General features: G+C 41.6%; 3 protein-coding genes across 3 annotated transcripts in view; 2 read left to right on the forward strand and 1 right to left on the reverse strand.

Annotated features, from left to right (window-relative positions):
• The window catches only part of ank3b (ankyrin 3b), a 155,168-nt gene extending 152,753 nt beyond the window's left edge, over positions 1–2,415 (forward strand). The window contains exon 50 of the mRNA XM_037691560.1: positions 1,264–2,415. The gene's annotated coding sequence lies outside the window, so the exon portion shown is untranslated. The remainder of the gene's footprint in view (positions 1–1,263) is intronic.
• A 4,642-nt stretch (positions 2,416–7,057) lies between these two features.
• g6pc1a.2 (glucose-6-phosphatase catalytic subunit 1a, tandem duplicate 2) lies at positions 7,058–9,951 on the reverse strand. Its single transcript, XM_037691562.1, has 5 exons — positions 9,662–9,951; positions 9,482–9,591; positions 8,325–8,439; positions 7,904–8,019; positions 7,058–7,823 (listed from the first exon to the last, which is right to left on the reverse strand). Exons 1-5 carry the CDS (start codon positions 9,892–9,894, stop codon positions 7,321–7,323), a joined length of 1,077 nt encoding a protein of 358 aa, XP_037547490.1. The 5' UTR covers positions 9,895–9,951; the 3' UTR covers positions 7,058–7,320.
• An 848-nt stretch (positions 9,952–10,799) lies between these two features.
• On the forward strand, positions 10,800–13,533 carry g6pc1a.1 (glucose-6-phosphatase catalytic subunit 1a, tandem duplicate 1). Its single transcript, XM_037691563.1, has 5 exons — positions 10,800–11,017; positions 11,112–11,221; positions 12,419–12,524; positions 12,614–12,729; positions 12,850–13,533. Exons 1-5 carry the CDS (start codon positions 10,800–10,802, stop codon positions 13,353–13,355), a joined length of 1,056 nt encoding a protein of 351 aa, XP_037547491.1. The 3' UTR covers positions 13,356–13,533.
• Positions 13,534–15,141: the final 1,608 nt, after the last annotated feature.

Below are 15,141 nucleotides of genomic sequence, written 5' to 3' on the forward strand. Positions count from 1 at the left end.
GCTCTATATGTGTAAAAGTAGCTCTATATGTGTAAAAGTAGCTCTATGTGTGTAAAAGTAGCTCTATATGTGTAAAAGTAGCTCTATATGTGTAAAAGTATCTCTATATGTGTAAAAGTAGCTCTATGTGTATCACCAAATGTCAGCTCTATGTGTGTAAAAGATTGTGAAAGCTGGAAAGTCTTATCAACTGTTTTAACTCGACAATAAACAACTGTGTCATCAACATAGACATTTACAAAGTAGCTCTATATGTGTAAAAGTAGCTCTATATGTGTAAAAGTAGCTGAGTTAAATCCATTTAAATGTAGCTTTGGTGGTCATCTTGGATTTTTTCATTTGAATTCAGTATTTAATGTGCATCGCTGTCAGCTTCCACCACACCAAATTCCAGCTCAATATCTTTTAAAATATCTAAGTTGTCATGTTTTTTCCCCTTTTGGCTAAGGTGGCCATCTTGAATTTGTAATTTACTTGTAAAACAGCTCGCTCTCTGCTAAGACCATACCAAAATTCAGCTCAATATGTCAAAGAATGACAGAGTTATAGTCAGTTTTGTGTTTTCTGAGGTAGCTGTGGCAGCCATCTTGAACCAAAATGGCTCCAAACGTTAATCAGTTCTAGAGATACATCAGGTCTGATTATTTTCTGTGAGTTTCAAACAAATCCAACAGTGACTTTCTAAGATTTCTTCACGGACTTCTACACTCTAAGTCATGTGACTTCACAGCAGCAGTTAGTGTGAGGAGTGTTCTGTCAGGTGTTTTTAATGGGGAAAAATGGCGTCTTTGTTTGCAAATTACATCGCCATGGTAACTAGAAACGCCAATAAAAGTAATAACACATCATGGTGCCGAGCCGGTCGTTTTGACATCACATTTGTGGGGGTACACGTTGTGGTTCAGGCAACATTAAAGCTGACGGAAGAGTAAAGTATAAAGTTAAGAAACCCTTGTCATGTGGATAATAATAGGTGCTGCCTTATACTAGACCGTCACCATTAATGTTTTGGAGTCAACCTGATTCAAGATGTCTGCCACTGCTACGCAGCATTAGGCCATACCTCAGCCAGTTTTGACCTAAAGTTTGGTGTGGTAGTAGCTGAGAGTGTCTCACAACAAATACTCTGAGATTAACTTGTCTCCTCTACAAAACAGCCGCAGCGCTGGATCTTAGTTTAAAGTTTCAAAATCAGTTATTAGTCTGTAGGGAAATAAAAGGAAAAAAATGTTTAAATGTATTTTTTGTCCGCTTCCTCTCCAGGTTTTTGAGGGTCCACCTGCGACCCCACCCTCAACTTCAGGACGAGGCCCCCGCAGGAGCCGGGCCAGTCGTGTTTGAATCGTTCACTTTACGCATGGTTTCCAGCAAAACGACGTTACTTTTTCTTGATTTCGCATGAGCATGTCACCAAACTCACAAAATGATGGACGTGAGCTGGAAAAACCTGGAAACTCAAAAGTTTTGGGCGAATGAACTGAAGCCGGAACAAAAAGAGAGAGGAAGAGCGGCCGACGGCGCAGGCTTCACTCTCAGACACTCGTCGTTTCTGTTGCCTCCTGGACCTGCAGGACTGGGGAGCGCCATGCGGTTCTTTTGTAAGACGTCCAGCAGGTGGACTTTGTTGTATATAAATGACTATAAAAATCTAAAAAAAATAAATAAAAGTAGCTTCACAGACTGTTTATGCACTGATCCAAGATGAAGCTTTGTGGAGTTTGTTTGAGGTCGACACTGTTGAGCTGCCTTGAGTGTGTGACCTGATTTGCTCTTCCTACACAAACAAAACGAGGAACGAACGGAGGAAAAACACGTTTATTATTATTTGAATTATTGTTTTTTTTTTTGTCTTTACAGCCAACAGCTCTGATACTGTGCATCATCCTTCAGAGAAACATGTTGCTGCATGTGACGTCACCCGATTTTCAACGCTTTTTTTATTTTAGCTCATTCAAAGCACTGGAACGCAAGAAGACGATGCTTTTGTGTGCGTGCGTGTGTGTGTCATCATAAAACGTGTGTTTCTGTAAACCCATCACACACTAGAAATGAGATCTTTTAGCTCCACTCTTTTCAAAATGGGGACTGTTTTGATTTTGTAGTTTTATGACGTTCATCTTGTTTAACTGTTGTTTACCAGAACCAGAGGATCTCGTTTTTAACCCGAATCAAAGCGAACCAACAGCTGGAATCACACAAATCACACCCGTGATCACACGGTGGTAAAAATGTCTATTTCTTTGTGTGTGTAAATCTTTTTTTCTGTACTTTTTTTTTGTTCCATACAAATCCACCCTATGCATTCACTGATCATGAATCTGGTACCAACATGTATGATGAACCAACATAACCTACACTGGATGACCCAAGTAATTATTTAAGCAAAAAAAATACAAATAAATTGTTTTAACTGAACAACTTTAAGTCAAACTGGTTTTTCTGTGTCGAACTTTTGAAGTTTTATCCTTGGTGAGCCTTTAGCCTGAGCACTGCATCATAAAATTATAATATCTCGTGTTGCTCTGCGTTATATTTAACATTGTGACCTGAATTTTTGCTTTCAGGATTTGGTGTGAAGAGGCCACGGTTTGTCCGTAAAAAGACTCAATTTTAAACATGACAACCACGCTAAGCCTCATTATTATTATTATTATTATCATTATTATCATCATCATTATTATTATTATTATTGTTATTATTATTATTTGGGCTTTTTAAAAGCTTCAACACTGAAGAACCACTGAAAAAGTTTCAAACAGCTTTAAGTTTTAATCTTCTTCTCCTGCAGGGCCGTGGTGAACTTTGCTCCACACCGCCCCCTGCTGGCCAAACCCGGTAAAGACGGGTCACTACACCGCTGCTGCTTCAGAATCTCGTCTGCAGGTTTTGGTTCTTGTTAGAATGTGTAGTGGGATTCTATCAGTACACAATATATAGTGCATTTTTTATTAACTATAATTATTTGACTTAAGTGAATGTTATTTAGATCTTTTTTTATGAGGATGTGTTGGAAAAATGTCATTTTTGCTTTAAACAATACTACTTTTTCAGTCTTTTATGGACTTCTATCTGATACTGACATCCTTAATAATAATAATTAGCAGTAGTAGTAGTATTATTAGTGTTATTATATAAATAGCATTTTGGGGGTAAAATACACAGTGAATTAAAGTGCTGAATAATTTTGCCTGTACTTTTACCAGTAGGCGTATTGTTAAAGTTAAAACAAGCAGAACGAAGCTAAAATCACCTAAAATTGCTGAAAGTTAAAATGGACAAATATTTAGCTTAATGCTAAAAGTTTTAACAGTAGCTAAAAGCTAACATGATTAAAACCATAGTTGAAAGTTAAAATTAGCTCAATTATAAATTAAAGTCGTAAGTAGCAAAACTAGCTAAAATGATCAAAACAATAAGTAAAATCAAAACTAAGCAATATCTAAAAGCTAAAATTACCAAACAAGTAGCTAAATGTGAAAAATAACAAAAATGCTGAATTCTAGCAATAGGAAAATACAATCGTAGGGGAAAACTAAAAATATCCAAACAGTAGCTGAAAGGTGAAGTTGGCAACATCTTACCTAAAAACTAAAATTAACAAAACAGTAGCTAAAACCAAAAACAAATTTAAAAAAATAGTTTAAAACTTTTATAAATTATGGGTAAAAGCTGAAATCTAAAATAAGCATGGTCAAATCTAAAAGCTTAAATTAGCAAGACAGAAGCAGCTAAAAGCTAATAGGAGCGTACAAATACAAAAACTGAGCAAAAAACTTGATTTGATTTCTGAAAACATTATTTTAAATAAATTGAATATTTATCCTTGTCTCTTTATTTTGAATATTTTTGTAAATAATTCAAAAAGTATAAAAACTACAAATACTAAAAGTTGTTTTACTTTTGCCGACTGAGCTGAAAGTGTTGATATTTGAGAGATTAAAGGAACACAAAGTACACAAAAAAAATCAGCTATGAACAGGAATTAATGCTGACTCAGCATTCACCACGATAATAAAATGAAGGTTAATACCTGGTCAAGGTTAAGCTTTATTAGATGTTTCTGTATTTTAGCTGTTTGCTCTGTCAGAAAACGTGAAGGCTGACAAATGTGACGTCTTTAACAGGGTGGACCCACAGGACGTGTCCTCAGACTTTGGTCTGAATAAGCAGCCGTTTGACACGAAGAGGTCAGTGGGTTTTGAGACGGGGCCCCCACGGAGCTCGATCAGTATGTAGGGCAGCCTGGGGCCACGTGGCTCCTTACATCATTCATGGGCAGCTTATCGTGAACCTGCTCATGAACACAGAATTGGCTCCTGTCGAACCATATTTTTAGATGAGCCACAAGGTTTTCCTGCAACATTTGAACTTCATCTGGATTTTTTTTCTACCTTCAAAGATAAGCGCTTTGTTTTAGCTTCTCTGACACAGAAGTTTGTTTTATTTGAACGTTCAGCAGAAAAGTCACGAGCTGATTCCACAAAATACAAATATTGAATGTTCTGCTTGCACCACAGACTGTATTTGTACAAACCGCCACAGAGGCACGAGTGACGTGTGGATCTACGTACCGGTAATCGCTGCAGGTCAGGCTGAAAGACACGTCTCTGCAGCTCAGATATTGATTTGCATTGTTCCAGAACTGTCTTTATCCACCGAGGTTACACAAAATGACAAATAAAGAACATGAGATCTATAAGGGGGCTTTGGGGGCCAAAGATAACTTTAGATCTTCTGCAGAGACTGGAGGATCTGTCCACAGGACCAGTAGAAGCTGGGCTGCATGGAAGTGAACTGGGCCTAAAGAAAACGTCGGACTCTGAGCTCCTCTGATCAGGATGAGAACACCGTCCCTATAATGAAGCACGGAGGTGGCAGCATCATGCTGTTTGTTCTTCAGCAGGGTCTGGGGAACTTCTCAGATCTGAAAAAGAGAAGGCTGGAGCAAAATCCAGACTTTTTTTTCCCAAATATTTGCGACTGAGACAAAGATGCTAACCCACCGCTCCAAGGGTTTAAAGAGAACCTGGGAAATGGTCCAGAACTCAGTCCAGCTGAGAACCTCTGGTTTGGTTTGAAGATGAAGACTCCACTCATCAGTCTCAGTTCCCCCTCCCTCCTCAGTCCAGCAATGTTAGGTTTCGTGCCACTGCCAGTCCTCCTCGTGGTCCTTGTGATCATTCCCGAGTTGTGACCTCGTGGTTTTGCTGCCACGGCAGCCATTTTGTTTTGCTTTTTGGAATACAGAAAGATTTAAGTTTGAGCTCCTCAAGTCCATCTGCTTTCCTGAGTTGAATTCCTTCACAACCACAGCACTTTTATCCAAATCAAATCGAATTAGTTCGTATAGCCCATTTGTAAGATTTGGCTCTATACCCAGATGGTATGCAACCGAGGACAACGACTTCAGGGCCAGGAGAAAGTTTAACAATGTTTATTTACAGAAAGTGAATAAATGTGACCAGTATGAAGAAGCAAGGCATGACTGGAACCTGTATGCAGGAAGAGTTGCCACGGAGGCAAAATCCAAAAAGGTTAAAATGGCGAGGAGTGAGGAAGGTCCAAGTGGTCTCAAACAAACGATAGGCAAGTGACGGAAGGCAAGAAACGACGGGAGGAGGAGACAATCGGGAAGGTCCGAGGCTCAGGAGGACCACAGGAGTCCAGCGATTGGCAGATAACGCACCAGCGTCTGATTGCAGTCCTCTACTGCCTTTAGTACTCCTACAGCTCATCAGGCGAGTGGCGCTCAGGTGTGGTTCTGTTGGCGCCCCCTGGTGTAGGAAAGCTGCAAGAGAAGAAACTGGAACTCCTACACCGTTTAAAAACAACCATCGTTGGCCAAAGTGCTGCACACAGTGCAAATAGTAAAAAGACAACATTGGACATGAGATCATAAAAACCGTTAAAAAAATAAAACAATACAAAGCTGTCAACTGTCATGCCGTATTAAAAGCCAAGAGGCTTAAATGCACCAAGAGTTGTCTAATACGAAGGAGCTGCTGGTTCCGACGTTTAGGAGAAACAACTGAAAAGACCCGTAGCTGAGGTTGTATCCCGCCTTGCAGGCTGGACAGGAGAAGGTCTCCGCTGGACATCATCTTCTGCCATTTAGTTTTCTCATGCTGCTTGCTGGCTGAAGACAAAAGGGAGCCGATCCGCGGTCTCAGTGCAATTTATACAGACCGGAGGTGGGCGTGGACTAAAGTTTTCAGTGCTGCGCTATCCACTAGCGATAGCCTTAAAGGGCAAAGCCTTTACGACATAGAACACCTCTGTGGACCAGCCTGGACCCAAAACCAAATGATCATTAGATCTGGAGGATCTGGAGGCAACGTAAGGCTGCAGGAGTCACACGAATGCACAGGAGTCTGTCCATCCGAGGCCTCACAGGTCATCAGTAAAACATTTAGATCAGTTCTCAAACAAACAGAAGGTCGAAGCCACAAGACCTGGAGAGGAAAGACGGGAGCTACGACTAAACACCTGTCCTGAGGTTCAAACGTGAGAAAAGCATGGCCTCGTCCTCGCTCGCCGAAAAGAAATGCCCATCGAGTCGTTATTTTCTACAACAGGATTCTTTATCGGTTGGAAACAGAAGTAAACTCCATGAAGACGAGTAAAACTTTTTCCATGTCCTTAAATTCAACCGTGTGACCAGATGCCAAACACCTGGTGTGTTTGTTTACCTGCAGAAACAGCCCAAGGGACTGAAGACAGGTCAACAGGTCAGACCGTTGGACTTTAAGGTGCTTCACTGTATTGATTTGGTCGTACTCGTTCTTTTCCATTTCTTTATTCACTCGCGTTTCCACCTAAATGTTTTCTCTGAGGCGCCACGCTGCTCTTGTTCCGCCATGTTTGTTTACCAGCCAGATGTAGGTCAGACACGTGGTTTTCAGCTGATTCAGCCGAGCGTTTTGTTTACATGGAGTGTTCAAGATAACGTTTAATTTAATAGTTTGCAAAGTTCAGAGCTTGGACTTTAACATGAATCATTACGGGACTGAAACAGTCAACAAACATCCAAAAAAAGGACAAAGTCGATACTTTTCCCACTGATTTTTATTAAAAAATATTCAAAAAAATACTTTCAAAAATACACTTTTATGACAATTGGAATAACCTATCAAAGCCGACACGCAAACATTCCCTGAAACACGCGCTCATCTTTGTCCAGATCCCAGAAACGAGCGGAGCGCTCCTCAGCGGTTCAGTGTCCAAACGGCACGACGCCTCGAAGCTTCTCCGAGTCCAGTAAAACACGGAGCACCAAAATAAAGTTCACGTTGAAGAGTCTCTTCAGTCTTTGGGTTTGGCTCACATGCCTTTTTTGTCGTGCACACTCAGAGCTCTGTTCACGCAGTACGGGATGAGGCTGACGGTGACCAGGGGCACGGTGGCGCTCTTACAGAAGGACAGCAGGTAGAAGAGGGCGGCGGTGTGGGTGGGGGGCCTGAAGAAGTCGAACAGGTGCAGCAGCAGCAGCGAGCTGACGACGCACCCCGCTCGGACCGAAACGCTGCTGCTCTTTTTGGCCTCTGTGTACAGCGGCGAGTGCAGGCCCAGACCCAGGCCGAACAGGGTGCCCATGTTCCGCAGCAGGCTGGCAAAGGGCGTGGTGTCCAGGTGGACCCACTCGGGCCGGACGCACCACTTCTGAGCCTTCTCCAGGGTCCAGAGCAGGTCCACGCCCACAGCTCTGAGCAGGAGGTAGAACCCGACCGCGAAGGAGGTCAAGAAGAGGGTGGTGTAGCAGTAGGTCCTCATGCTGGCGCTGTAGATCCACCGGGTTCTGTTGAAGGCCTCGGCCACGATCATACCTGCAGGAGATGAGAGCGTGTCAGAGAACGCCCCGCTTTCTGAGCGCCGCGCTGAAGCGCCGGGAACGTTTCACACTGACCTGTGACGACTCCAGCAATGACCTGATGGGGGAAGTGAGCAGCAATGAAGACCCGGGACAGACACACACACACCTGGACCCCCCAGAACAGGGACCACAGACCAGCCTTCACATACCTGCAACAACAATAAATTAATCAGAACCGCAGGACACAACGCAACAAAATGGTTACTACTGATCTATTTTGATTTTGATGAGTTATTGATGTGCTTCGAGATCTGAACAAGCCAAGAATAGCACCCTACATTCAATGAGTTACCCCCCCAGGAGTCAATGATCAACTCCGGTACTGATACTGTGTTCTGAACGATAAACTCGGGACGGGGAAAGTGGTAAACAAAGCTGACGTCAGCGGAGACGAGAAGTAAAACTGCAGCTTTCCGTCCATTTCTTTTCTTTATTTCTTTATTTTTGGACTCACCAGTTGATGTTTGACGACTTCTTGTGGGTCTTGTTGCTGCTCAGGATGAGCAGGATGGACGTGACCAGGGTGTAGTAGACCCCCGCGGCCCCCATCGCATGACCAGAAGGGCTGCCTAGATTACACAGACAATGACAACTTGATTTAATCAACTTGATTTTTATTTTATTTTATCTAAAAAGCTGAATATCTTATAATGCTGCTTGGTTTAATTATGATGTTTTAAAGTTAAACCTAATGGTTACTTTTCGTCTTATTTATTTAATATAAAAATATGCATTTGCCCAAGAAGACGCCTCAAAGTATCAGTTTTCAGCAGTTTCAACTAATAAAATTAGTATTTTTTCTTGTTACAAATACAAAGAAAATCAAAAAGAACTGCCTTTTTGTTGTAAAACATTTTATTATTAAGATGATAAAGCAAATACACCTCACTGATGGTGTCATTTAACGTATGATGACAAAGATTTCCTCTGTTTGATTGCTTTTTTTAAATTTAAATTTTATCTCTCTTGACTTTTAACGCCTGCAGATCATATAAAATTATAAAAAAATATATAAAATTCAGACGCTGTCATACATTTAGGAACATTACATAACGCTCACCGAGTTATTCTGTAATTTTGCACTAAAGTATTCTTGAAGAAACAAAAAAAAAAGCAAGGCGAAACCACAAAGAGACGCAAATAAATAAAATGATGGAAGACAAAAAAGAAAAACAGAATAATTTAATAAAAAGATCAAAATGTGAATAAAACGCTAAATTAAATGGAAGAATATGACGCAATAGATATAAAAGCAGAGTGAAATCTCTTATATATGTCTGGTTTTAATAATAATTTTTTTATCAGAATTGTTATTTTTACTTTAATAAAATGTATTAATTGTTCATAATCACGACTGTAAGGTTATTGCTCAAAAATCTTGTAGCTGACTGCATTCAAACGGCTTTAACCCTCACAGTCATATTTATTGTGCACACGTGGACTCAGTGTTTGGTGATTCGATCCAAACTGCGAGACGCTAACTGGCATCACGAACCTAAACTTTAGGCGCGATAAATGGACCCTGAGCAGTATTTGAACAGTAACTTCTGCAGATTGTGATGAGGAGGGAGGAAGCTGACGCAGCCTTGTGTGTGTGGAGGCATCCCTCACCTGGTCCGGTCTCGCAGGTCATCGGGTACTGCTCAATGTGAGGTCGAGTGGAGTCTGCGTAGTAAGACGCCTCGTGGACCCACCAGTACGGCCTCTCGCCAAACAGGATCCTGAAGAAAACAACTCGGTTAGGAGATATTTAAAATGATTTATTATTATCTGTATGTATGTTCAGCTCACCATTTAAAGACCAGGTTCAGCCAGTCTCCGATGACAGCCACCCAGATGAGCTTGATGCCCACCGAAGGCCGCAGGTGAAACCAAAGCGGGAAAAAGATGAAGAAGGTGTTCCTGAGGTCCGCCGCCCAGGACACCCACAGAAACAAGCCCTGAGCATCCTTATAGTTGGTCTGCAGGTAGTGGGTGCTGCTCACCCCCAGTCCCTGCACGACATCCATTAGAGCGTCAAGCATCTTCGCCTGGAGCAGTTAGAAGTAAAGATGAAGTGAGAGCGAGATGTTCCTGAAAGGACTGGTGCCTTCAGTGACACAGCTGCTTGATTTTATACCAAGAGACCCACCACACAGACGCATGCTCGCACTGATCTTTGGACCTGACACACGCGTAATAAAACACCCGGAGTTTGGGAGGTTTGTCACACAAACAAGGTGAAACGATAAAGTGGTGGGGTGGGGGGGGGGGTTGGAGTGTTTCCCACTGAGTCAGCTCTGAGGGGAGGAGGCTTCCTGCAACTCCCTGCTGAATGCAGAAGGATGTTTGCTTTTCCCTGAATACTTTTCAAATCTATAAGACTATTTGTCTTTCTATATCAGTTATATAATCGTTCCATTAATGATTTGGTGAAAACATCCCACTACGATGGAGCAACCGGTTTGTAGATTGCGTAAGACGATCAAAGATTGAATGATTCTCTTCAGGCTGAGCAGAAACTGATGAGACTGGAATAAAACCTGTGGAAGGTGACAAGTAGGTCAGACAGGGATTATCTACGAAGGTGAAATATGATTTATCAGCGCGGACAAGAGGCTACAAATTCATCAGGTGCTTGGATTTAAACATAAAAAGTCTGATTTTGGTTTTGGAGGATAATTTTCTGGTAAATGTGGATTTGTGGCATGGACAGCCGCAGCTGTATTTATTGATGGATTTCGGCAGAGGGGGCCTCGGGGGTGTAAAGGTTAAGGAACTCATCTGTACTGTCCCAAACGCAAACAGGTTTGCTAGCCTTGAGTAAAGTCCAAAATGGGAATTGCAAAGAAAAAGCAGACGCAACAGCCTCAGAGAGCTGCAGAACCCCGTCTGACGAGCAAAAAGTGCACAAAACCACAGATTCCACGTGCCCACCAACGCCAGAGTCATGGATCTTCTCCACAGCTGGGGGGTCGAGGTGGCGGTTCACCTGCAGACCAGACACAGCAGGTACAAGGGCTTGTTCAACTTTGCGTCCACGGTGGCGGACCTGCACACCACGTTCTTCTGCCTGTTCCCTGTCTGGTTCCACGTGCGCAGGGACACTGGGATCAGGCTGATCTGGGTGGCTGTTGTCGGGGACTGGCTCAACCTGGTGCTGAAGTGGTAATCTGGACAAGATTCTTGAGTCAATGTACAACACAGTGGGCAAAGGAGAAAAACTGACTTTCTGTTATTTTGTTGGGTTTTTTCGTTGCAGGGTTCTTTCTGGGGAGAGACCGTACTGGTGGGTTCAAGAGACCCAGTTTTACGGAGCGGGAAAGGCCCCATTGCTGCAGCAGTTTCCCATCACATGTGAGACGGGACCAGGTAGGGTTCATAGTACAGACCACGTGACGTCTGCCTTCTTCTTAAGAACAAGCCGATGATTGATTAGATCCATCTGGCACAGTGAACTATTGGTCTGGTTAATATTTAAGTTTGTTATTGACAGGAGACGCTTTGGGCTTCTATGAATGGGTGCAATTTTAATAGTCTTGAATGAAGTATCAACTCCAGCACCTTGGTCCATTCATAGTATTTTATTTATCTTTGCTTCAGTAATTTAATGAGTGCACAAGTGAGTTTTGTTTTGCACATCAACATGCATGCTCAGGAGTGTCCAATCCTGGTCCTCGATGGCCACTGTCCTGCAAGTTTTTAGCACGCTTTTGCAAAACATGCTGAGGTAATTCAATTTAGTTTATTTATATAGCACCAAGTCACAACAGAAGTCATCTCAGGGCACTGAACAAAAATATTCACATACATTATAAATGCCAATTAGTAAAGTTATTTACCGGTATCTAAGGAGGAAAGAAGCCAGCAGACACGCTGAGTCTACATTTCATTGCAGTTTATCTATTGATCTATCTATGAATGAATGAATGAATGAAAAGAAAGACCATGTTTCCTCTGGATAGACCCCAAACGGAGTAGATACAGTGAAAACAGAATGGGTCCAAGAATCAAGCCCTGCAGAACCCCGCAGGAAAGAGGCGCTGAAGCAGATAAGATTTAACCATTCAATCAGATGTGCTGGAGCACGGAATCAAGTAAAACATGCAGGAGAGTGGCCAGGATTAATTTAGTTTCTCCAGTGCAAAAGAGCCACAATCCATCTTTCCAAGTCAAAAAGAACAGTTGGGGCCAAACCCTGCTACCTCTGTGGCTGCCATAGTAACTAGATGGCTTATTTTACAAATGTGAACTTTAGGGGAAGCACAGCAGAGAGGGATTGGCCAGGACCTGCAAGTTACTTTAGTTGAAATGTTGTGAAATGACATCTTCTTAAAGTGCACTTTTAATTTATTCAATGTCTATTATAGAGAAACTCTTAAAATTTAGAAAATATACTGTAAAATTCTTAGATTTTTTTAAAGTGCACGTAAAATGTATGTCTGTACACTTTTCGTAAGTAGAAAAAAACGGGTTGGAAAAAAGTTATTTACATTTATTCATGCTTTTTTTCTGAATCCTATCAAACTAAATTCTGAAAAGTTTAAGTTCAAAATGTGTTCCTTCTAGGAAGTCCTTCAGGTCATGCTATGGGTGCAGCGGGCGTCTGGTATGTGATGGTGACGGCGCTTCTTTCCATTGCAACAGAAAAGCATTGCTCTCGTTTACTTTACAAGTGAGTCCTTCAAAGTGCAGTCGGGTATCATTACAGACTGAGGAAGTCTGGAGGTTTTGTGCACTAACTTTCAGCATTCGCTCTGACAGATTGTTGCAGGTGGGGCTGTGGACCCTAACGGTCCTGGTGGTGCTCGTAGTTTGCATGTCCAGGATCTTCATGGCAGCTCACTTCCCACACCAGGTCGTTGCAGGAGTCATCACAGGTTGGTTTGTCTAAAAACAAAGATATTATCTGATGAACTAATTGTACATTTCTCTAAAATGTGGTGCAGTGCCAGATGTTTTAAAGCAGGTACCAAGCGCACGTTTCTGGTATTTTTCAGGAACACTTGTAGCGCAGTTTGTTTCCAAGAAGAAATGGATCTACAGCGCCGGCATGAACAAGTACCTCATCATCACCGCCTTCCTGACGTCCTTTGCTATTGGCTTCTATGTCCTGTTAAAAGCTCTGGGAGTGGACTTGCTCTGGACCCTTGATAAAGCCCAGAAATGGTGTGTCAAGCCAGAGTGGGTCCACCTGGACACTACACCATTTGCGAGCCTCCTGCGGAACATGGGCAGTCTGTTTGGCCTTGGACTGGGCCTGCACTCTCCTCTCCACAGTGGTACCAAGAAGAACAGGGGTGCCACTTTCAAGCTTGGGTGCATTGTAATCTCTTTGTTCCTGCTTCATCTCTTGGATGATTGGACATTTTCTTCTGAGAACCACATGACTTTCTATGTTTTGTCCTTTGGTAAGAGTGCTGTTGCACTTTTAATCCCAACCACTCTGGTTCCTTGGGTTCTTTGCAGAATTTTCAAGGGAACAGGAAATGGAAAAAGTCTGTGACTTACCGTAGCTCCTTCTTGATTGAAGTCAAATACTAGTTTTAATTACTTTTGGTAACATGGATTTCTTTTAGGCCCAATTATATTAAACCAGGCAAACTAGCATCAATGAGAGTCCAATATTAAGGATGAGTTGCTAAAACCACAATGGTCAACAGACAAAACCAGCAAGTTAACCCAGCCAAAGATGCACAAACAAATGTCAACATCAGACTGCTGGCAAGTAGAAGCTTCTAACATACGAACACTACATTTTGTCCTGATTGTTTTAGCTTCAACTAAAGTTACGCAGTCACAAAGCTGTTAGGTTGCACTCAACATCGTAGAAAGGGGGTGCAGATGTTTTGCAGGAGACATGACTATGTCAACTATGAGTTTGTAGGTTGTGTTAGATTTTTCCAGCCAATATGGAACATAACATTGCAGTCTGTATGTTGTGAATTTGTTTTTTGTTGGCTACCCACATAATTGTGTTTTTTCTTCTTCACAAAGCACTTCTTGTTTATGTCCCACAGAAACTAGCACAAAAAAACTTCAAGCACAAAATTGGTAAGTCTTAAATGTAACAATTAATTAATCACTGTATTTAGGCCTTTTGGGTGCTAATTTACAACTGTGTGTTGAAAATACACAGTTTGTCACCTCAATAGTACATTTATTAAGAATAAGAAAAATATAGTAAATCTCAGCATTTAAGATTGAGTTTTAGAAGAATGTGACTTAAGCTACGGGGCTTTGAAATTTGGGGATTTAATACCATACTAAGTAATTAGCTTAGCTTGTAATGTGAAACAGAGAATCGTAAAAAACTGAAGTTCTGTTTGGTAAAATTACCTGCAATGCAGCACCTGTGAAGCTAGTCAAATAAAATATTAAACACATAGCTTTATTTTGTACATACGAAAGTGTTTTTTTTTTCTCCATAGAGTAATTTTAGTTCTGCTAACAAGCTTAGCTAACTGTTAGCAGATGATTAACTTAACTTGTTGTTGGAGAAATCCTCTCGTTCACTAAAGTTATTTACTTTAAAGAACCACATTCACGGCAGGTGATTTTTAACAGTTTACTTGTGAGGACTGCATTCAGGACTGGTTACATACATGGATGCGTACGTTCTCATGTATGAGAACATTGTAACAGAATCAGCATCACATCGTCATCTGCATACATGAAAACAGCAGTGGAGTTCAGTTGGTGTTCCCTCGTCTTGTTCCCGCCGCCAGCTGCACAGACATGATCCATGGCCGTCGGCCTCCAGATGGAGATAAGAGAACGTTTTGAGCATGTTGTCGTGGCGACAATGCCAAGGAGGCACTGCGAGCCGACGAGCCGGCCTTCAGGTCGAGATAAGAGATTGTTATGGTAGACAGCAAGTACTCAAGGCAGAAGGGAAATATGTTTTCAACCATAATATAAAAACTATGAATGCACAATATTGGATTTTTGGACGATATCCGATGTGTTAAAATTATTTGGCCGATAACCGATACCAATACTGATAATTTTTCCCCTAGACCTACTTAAAGAGACTCCATATCTTTGTCTGCTGTAGAATTAAAAAAACTACATTATTCTGCATGGTCTTTGTCAATTTGGCTGCTACCAAAGGGGTCTGAAAACGATGTAACACTTAAACTTGATTATGTTTAATGTCAAATTTATTCATGACATTTACTCTCCCCAACACAATGACAACACTCGAACAGTGCAAATTTGTAAATTTTCACTTCTCCCAACTCAACAGTGCACGTGATGTCATAATGTTATATATATATATATATATATAT

The sequence above is a fragment of the Nematolebias whitei genome, chromosome 17 (assembly GCF_014905685.2).
Source record: "Nematolebias whitei isolate Nwh7 chromosome 17, NemWhi1, whole genome shotgun sequence".
Taxonomy (NCBI): domain Eukaryota; kingdom Metazoa; phylum Chordata; class Actinopteri; order Cyprinodontiformes; family Rivulidae; genus Nematolebias; species Nematolebias whitei.

Excerpts from the sequence above, each read along its gene's own strand:
- g6pc1a.2 (XM_037691562.1), bottom strand. The coding sequence starts at position 9,894 with ATGCTTGACGCTCTAATGGATGTCGTGCAGGGACTGGGGGTGAGCAGC. Across the intron at positions 9,592-9,661 it reads CTGAACCTGGTCTTTAAATG|GATCCTGTTTGGCGAGAGGC; the intron begins GTGAGCTGAACA and ends TGTTTTCTTCAG. Across the intron at positions 7,824-7,903 it reads CATTGCTGGAGTCGTCACAG|GTATGATCGTGGCCGAGGCC; the intron begins GTCAGTGTGAAA and ends CATCTCCTGCAG.
- g6pc1a.1 (XM_037691563.1), top strand. The coding sequence starts at position 10,800 with ATGGATCTTCTCCACAGCTGGGGGGTCGAGGTGGCGGTTCACCTGCAG. Across the intron at positions 11,018-11,111 it reads CTCAACCTGGTGCTGAAGTG|GGTTCTTTCTGGGGAGAGAC; the intron begins GTAATCTGGACA and ends TTTTCGTTGCAG. Across the intron at positions 12,730-12,849 it reads CGTTGCAGGAGTCATCACAG|GAACACTTGTAGCGCAGTTT; the intron begins GTTGGTTTGTCT and ends GGTATTTTTCAG.